This window comes from Sinocyclocheilus rhinocerous, unplaced genomic scaffold (assembly GCF_001515625.1).
Source record: "Sinocyclocheilus rhinocerous isolate Xijiao unplaced genomic scaffold, SAMN03320098_v1.1 scaffold3954, whole genome shotgun sequence".
NCBI lineage: Eukaryota > Metazoa > Chordata > Actinopteri > Cypriniformes > Cyprinidae > Sinocyclocheilus > Sinocyclocheilus rhinocerous.
In genome coordinates this window covers 59,179-66,559 of record NW_015656694.1, presented here as the reverse complement: position 1 = coordinate 66,559, position 7,381 = coordinate 59,179, and the positions used below count along the sequence as shown (strand labels likewise).

Here is a 7,381-nt window from a genome sequence, read left to right as displayed (position 1 = left end):
TACTTAGTTACTTTTTATGGAAAGTAATGCGTTACGTTACTTTTTAAATCTGGGCAGGGCTTGCTTGTTTGTTTTTAATATAAAAAAGTTCTTCTTTTACAAATGTAAAAGCCCTTTCACAACAAAAGTGAAATGAATACGCCTCAGGCTGAAGGAAATGTAAATCCATGTCTGTACAGTAGAGGGTGCAGCTCAAGCAAATTGCATGAAGAATATGACGCAGGAGAAGAAAGTTCAACACTATGCAGCAATAACAAAAATGAAACGTGTCATTTTTGCTTATTAGGTTGAACTGTATCATCGAAGGTCAGTAGCAAAGACACTGGTTAATAAAATAGGTTTAAATGCATAAATGGTATTTGTCTTATTTAACATTTAATTATTGCAGGTTTGTATAATAGTCTTGAGTTTGCATTTGACTGTTTTTATTTATTTTGAGGAATACCGAATCTGTTTTTGTGCAGGTGAGATGAGTAAATGCATACGACTTAAACTACTTCAGCCTGTGTGCATTGAATTTATTTAATACACTAGTTTCACAATTTGAGTTGAATTACTGAAATAAATGAACTTTTCCACGACATTCTAATTTATTGAGATGCACCTGTAGTCTAGAACTACAGTAACATCATGTTCACACAGCGCACACAACGCCTCTGCACTTAGTCCCGATTTCTCTCAACATGGCAACACACGAGCTGTAAGTCAATACATGGGAAACAAAGTAACCGGAGTTACTTATTTGAAAAAAGTAACTCCGATATTTCCTTCTAAATTAAAAAGTAATGCGATACTTTAATAATTACTTAAAAATGTAATATGTTTACGGAACTTGCATTACTTGCAATGTATTACCCCCAACACTCTTGATAATGTAAATATATAAAATAGAATTGTATTGGTTGTTTTCTTGATAGTATAAGTAATGATTATTTGTTTAACCTGAAAAATCTGTCAACATTTTTAATTTTGGGGTTAACTGTCCCTTTAATTTTTTTTAAACTGCTACTTTTATTTTGTATACATTTTCAGTGTTATTTTATAGCTCCACTGAAGGCCAGTCCAGATGACATTTATGTCCAGACTGTCCCGGTCACGGAGTAATTCCAGATCTCCCAGCAGAAAGGACTCAGAGAAAGGCTCTCCTGTACTAACTGTTGCTGAACTTGAGCGTCTGTTGTACACTGGGAAAACCGCCTGTAATCATGCAGATGAAGTGTGGCCACGACTCTACATAGGTGACCAGTAAGTAGCCCATGAATATCTGCAGTTTTGGCCATATACAGGATGCTGAACACAAGATTATGCTTTAGTTGCTCATACAAAAAAAGATATGTAACTTCATGGATCATAAAATGCCTTGCTTTGAATAATGCATTTAACAAAGCATGAAATAGCAGTAAAAGAGTGAAATTTTATCCTGTTTAGATAGGTAAACTAGAAATTGCCAGTATATTTTGTACTGTGTATAAATTTCTCACTTAAATTTGCAGAGAAATTGCCTCAAACCGCAAAGAACTCGTCAAGCTCGGGATCACGCACATCCTCAACTGTGCTCAGAGCAAATGGAGAGGCGGCGCGGAGTATTACGCTGGCATGAACATCACGTATCACGGCATTGAAGCCCACGACTCGCCCTCTTTCGACATGAGTGTCAACTTCTACCCAGCAGCCGAGTTCATTCACAGAGCCCTTTGTACCGGAGGTCAGTTCATAAGGGGCCTTTTTCTTTCAACCTGAAGTTTCCTATGCACAATCAGCTTGTAACACTCCAAAGAGAAAGGAAAACTTGAAATCGCATCATATGACCCCTTTAAAATCAAAAGCAAAAGGGGTTTTACATGTTATGTGATGCTATATAGTGCATTATTTCCCACTCACTTTTTCATCAGCATTGGTTCCGGAAGTATTTTTTCCATTCCTTTTTCCTATAAAAATTCCTATGGGGTTTGTTAAAGCAAATCACAATGTTACAAACTTTTATTTGAAGCAAAATTGGAAAAAAAGAGGTACAAGACTGTATTTAACAGCTTTAGTGAAGGAAAGGACTACAATCCCATGAAGCACTGTAAATGACAATTGAATTAAAAAACGATTGTGAAATATAAAAGTAGTTATTTGTCAGTTGTTAATTATATCGATAGAAACAATATATTTTAAGCTTATTGTAAAATGTGCATATACAAATATTCAAGCATTTTGATAGGGTAGGAGGGGAAACTGGATTACATCATTGGTGGTTCTTCACAGGAGTGGGTGGAGCTCTTTTGGCGGTTCTCTGATTGGTGATATTTTCTGTTCAGTATCTTGGGTAATGTAGTTTTTCACTACTGAACATGACTATGGATAAAAATAATACAAACACATGGCTTAAACAAAAAGTTTGGCTATCAGTTACTATTAAAAATGTATTTCTCTGTCTGCGCCAATAGCCTCGTGGTTTTCTTTTATTTGTTATTCCTGTGATTTATGTTTGTGTGCCTATATGTGGCTTGTATAAAAAAAGATTTACATAAAAGTGTGCATATGAATGTGATCCAAAAATCCACGAAGACCACAAGTAAAAAATCTTCCATTTCTCTATTCTTTTCTAATAAATGGTTTTAATCACAAATTAAATTATCAGTATAATAATTTGAGTAAAAGTTGGAAAATGTACATGAATTTGAGGATGTTTTATTATTTGCTATGTCATTGCTATGAATTTTGCCATGAATTTTGCCATTCATATGAACATTTTGACACAGTGACTTATTTTGCAGGAACGGTTCTTGTGCATTGTGCCGTCGGGCTGAGCAGATCTGCTACGTTGGTTCTCGCCTACCTCATGATTCGGCAGAACATGACTTTAGTAGAGGCCATCAAGACCGTGAAGGACCACCGTGGCGTCACGCCAAACCGCGGTTTCCTACGGCAGCTCAGCGGTCTGGACAGCGTACTGCGCGCCAGCCGCAATGCAACATAAAGCCAATGGTAGCATCTGAATTTAGTTTATTCCAGCTGTCCTCCTGCGGTCAGTAGAAATGCCTTATTACATCAGGACCTCTAGTAATGTGTGTAATGCCTTATTCACTCTTAAATGTTCACATCTGTTCATGTGACCACCCACTGAAATGTTGCTGTAGCTTGCTCTGAGTTAATCGCCGCAGAGAATGACGCAAGTGTTTTCGTTAAAAGGGGCCATTCACACAAAACACGTTTTTGTGTTTAAAATGCAAGTTTAATTAGAACAACACAAGGTGTAGACAAGTTTAGAACAGTTTGTCATGTGCAAGACACTGCAAAGAAGCGAAGGCATTGGTCCAAGATGTCTGTCTTGTGCATTTTTACAGAGAAAAATAAAGGCAAATGAGCACAGTGGAATGCAAAAAATAAAAATAAAAAAATGTTGTGAATGGCCCCGAGCCTGGTTTATGCTCGCCGCAAATTCATTTCGTTGTGCATGACAAAAATTAGGTCATGGCACCATTGGCATACAATTCAAAATTAACTGGACAGACAGAATGTGCTAGGATGAGATTCGAATGTGATATAGATTTTCCAGACTTGGGCTATGTGCTGGAAACAAATATGGAAAACAAAAACGTCTGCCATCTTGAACAGATTTTAAGCAAGCACCTGTTGCTATTGCTCATACTTAAGATTTGAAGACAAAATATAACTATATAAGTATTAAAATTTGCTGACCACCTGTCCACCTTATTTTTCATTAAAAACTGGCATGGCCATTTGTAAATTTTATGGGCCTGACTTCCGGCCTAATCGGTATCCAGCTATTTTTAGCTGTACAAAACAGCTCGTTTTGCTGCTTGATATTGCAAATTGGTGTGTCTTACCATATTATTTTAATGTATTACCTTAATTAAGAACAGACTGGTTTGTAGCGCAAACAGTTTGACCGTTTACTGCACGTTGTTATCCTTCTCGTTATAACGTTAGCTGATAATGAACCTGAATTTTCTTCCCCGTTGAAGAATTAAGGTGGATAACAATATTGAGTAGCGGAATAGAAAAATGCAACGTCCAGAAACACGTTTTTAAACGTTGACATTAATTTAATGTGAGCGCCACGTTTAGAAGGCCTTGTCATGCGTGAGACTCTGTAGAAGGCAAAAGATGCGAGCGCAACGATCAAAACGTCCATCTAGCACATTTTCTCATAAAAAACGATGGAAACGTCATGCAGTAGAATGCAAAAACGTGTTAGGAGCCATTCACATAGAATGCTTTTTTTTAATGTTTAGAAATGCCAGATGTGGTGTAGTGGAATAGGGGGTAAAGGCCAGTTTCATAGACGTTTTAGTGCTGATATTTAGAACGCTGTCATGTGCGAGACACTGCAAACACAACAGTCAAAAATGCGTCCATCTAGCGCATGTTTACAAAAAAAAAGAATGTAAAAGCAGCGCACGTTTTTACAACACCCGTGTCATGCGGGAGATGCTACTAAAGACGCTATGGCAGCGGTCAAACACGTTTACACACACACGTTTACATAATGCAACAGGAAAAACAGCACCGTGGAATGCAAAAATGCATTCTGTAAAAATGCATTCTTGTTGCTAACAATCGATTAGCAACTGCCACAAACACACACATCAATCCCTTAAAAAAATCTAGTGACCACATAATTGGCATTGCAACACCCTAGCAACCACTCAGAGCACTTTAGTAACCACCTAGACAGCAATGTCTTAGCAACTGCCAACAGCACCCTAACAACACAGAACAATGTACCACATGATACCATATAGTGACCATCCAGAACACTAACATCACCCAAATATTTTAGTGACCAGGTTGTCACAGGAAGCTTATGTCATCCAGAAGATGCAATTTTTCACACAAATTCAAAATTTTCCTATGATGCACTGTTTTAATATTATGAAAGTTTGAAAGTATGATCCATCGGTTTTGCATTTCCATTTAGGTAATGTAGCTGGTCACATTCATTACAGTGAATCAGATCATGTGATATGACACTGAGCTCTACTGTACATGAGACTATATGCAAATTGCAGTCAGTTTTATTACACATTAACTTATCATTGACGTGTGCTTTGTATAAATACTAAAGATGTCATGTGAAGTATTCTACATGTTTCAAGTTGTCTCTTTTAACTTGTTTTGTAAGGTATTGTAATATAGAGTAGCTATACTGTAAGAAGTGCAGTCTTCTTGTACTTACAAATCCAGCAAATCCTCAAGTGCAGTACAATGTACCGACTGTAGCTGTATGAACTGCATTGTGCTATTATTGTCATTTCTGTACATTTGTATTATTGGGGACAGCTGTTTATTGTATTTGTGTATGTGTTCGTCGTCGTAACATCTAACAAATATTCACTGCAACAGCTGGAGCTGAACTACTGCCAGGACTGCAAATACCTTCCACTGTACGTGGATCTAAACTACACGCCAGTTTGTGTCTTAGGAACAAGTGTTGATCGCTCAAGAGATTAAACTTGTTTTGGACCAAATTTTGTAGTTTTGAGCCGGGAGCATGCAGCCGGAGACAAAACGGGGCGTTCAACAAAATTTACATTTTGTTAATGTTAACATAAATAATTAATGTTATTTTAGTGACCAGGTTGTCACAGGAAGCTTATGTCATCCAGAAGATGCAATTTTTCACACAAATTCAAAATTTTCCTATGATGCACTGTTTTAATATTATGAAAGTTTGAAAGTATGATCCATCGGTTTTGCATTTCCATTTAGGTAATGTAGCTGGTCACATTCATTACAGTGAATCAGATCATGTGATATGACACTGAGCTCTACTGTACATGAGACTATATGCAAATTGCAGTCAGTTTTATTACACATTAACTTATCATTGACGTGTGCTTTGTATAAATACTAAAGATGTCATGTGAAGTATTCTACATGTTTCAAGTTGTCTCTTTTAACTTGTTTTGTAAGGTATTGTAATATAGAGTAGCTATACTGTAAGAAGTGCAGTCTTCTTGTACTTACAAATCCAGCAAATCCTCAAGTGCAGTACAATGTACCGACTGTAGCTGTATGAACTGCATTGTGCTATTATTGTCATTTCTGTACATTTGTATTATTGGGGACAGCTGTTTATTGTATTTGTGTATGTGTTCGTCGTCGTTACATCTAACAAATATTCACTGCAACAGCTGGAGCTGAACTACTGCCAGGACTGCAAATACCTTCCACTGTACGTGGATCTAAACTACACGCCAGTTTGTGTCTTAGGAACAAGTGTTGATCGCTCAGAGATTAAACTTGTTTTGGACCAAATTTTGTAGTTTTGAGCCGGGAGCATGCAGCCGGAGACAAAACGGGGTGTTCAACAAATTACATTTTGTTAATGTTAACATAAATAATTAATGTTATTTTATTTATAATGTACGTGAAATCTAATAAACATCATTTCATTTTCCAAGTTGCTTTTGTGCTTGATCTGGAAATGTCTGTTTATGCATAGCTGTTTAAATTATATTTCCAGCAAAACATAACAAAACAAAATATGACATGAGAAACGGCCATGTATTGATGATTCATTTTATGAAACTTAAAGGCAATATTGTAGCCTACAAAAAAGACATGCCACTGTTTTTATTTATTTGTGCAGTGTTTTTTTTTTTTTTTTCAATTTTGTTAAATTTTGAGATGAATAAAAATGCTTTGTGTACATTAGTTTATTTGCTTTTTACTTGACAAAAAAATAATGCAGGACTGTGGGAATGAACTCAAGTCTCAAAGTAAAAACTAAATTTAGATTCCAGTCTATACAGGCCTATAAAGCACTAACATGGCACATATAACTTAAACACGGATTGAAGTAAAAAATGTCTTTATGATGCTTTTCTCTTTACAAGATGTTAATTGATGGACCGGATTGGTGTGAATTACTCATTGTGATGTTTTTATCAGTTGTTTGGACTCTCATTCTGACGGCACCCATTCACTCCAGAAGATTCATTGGTGAGCAAGTGATGTAAAGCAAAATTTCCCCAAATCTGTTCTGATGAAGAAACTAACTCATCTACATCTTGGTTGGCCTGAGGGCGAGTACATTTTCAGCAAGTTTTCATTTTTTGGGTGAACTATTCATTCCTCTAAAACCCTTATTATAGCGCCACCCTGTGGCCAAGTCATACATAATGTAGTGCATGTTGCATTAGCAAATGTTTCGATTTTCATGATGATTCAGTATTCGCAAGTAAAATGACTGACTGATGAAATATGAACTCTGCCCTCACTGTCCCTGTGACGGTTGACTCTAAGTTCACTTTGTAGTGGAGAATTCTGCACTGAATGTTGCACTGTGGTGTCATTTAGCCTTTGTTAAAATCTTGTTTGCCAGAGAGCAGAGCTGAATGTTCCCACAGAACCACTGAATGTTTAG

General features: G+C 36.6%; 1 protein-coding gene across 1 annotated transcript; it reads left to right on the top strand.

Annotated features, from left to right (window-relative positions):
* Positions 1-668: 668 nt before the first annotated feature.
* On the top strand, positions 669-3,367 carry LOC107720817 (dual specificity protein phosphatase 26-like). Its single transcript, XM_016528650.1, has 4 exons — positions 669-700; positions 1,033-1,245; positions 1,494-1,705; positions 2,763-3,367. Exons 2-4 carry the CDS (start codon positions 1,067-1,069, stop codon positions 2,963-2,965), a joined length of 594 nt encoding a protein of 197 aa, XP_016384136.1. The 5' UTR covers positions 669-700; positions 1,033-1,066; the 3' UTR covers positions 2,966-3,367.
* The last annotated feature ends 4,014 nt before the right edge of the window (positions 3,368-7,381 follow it).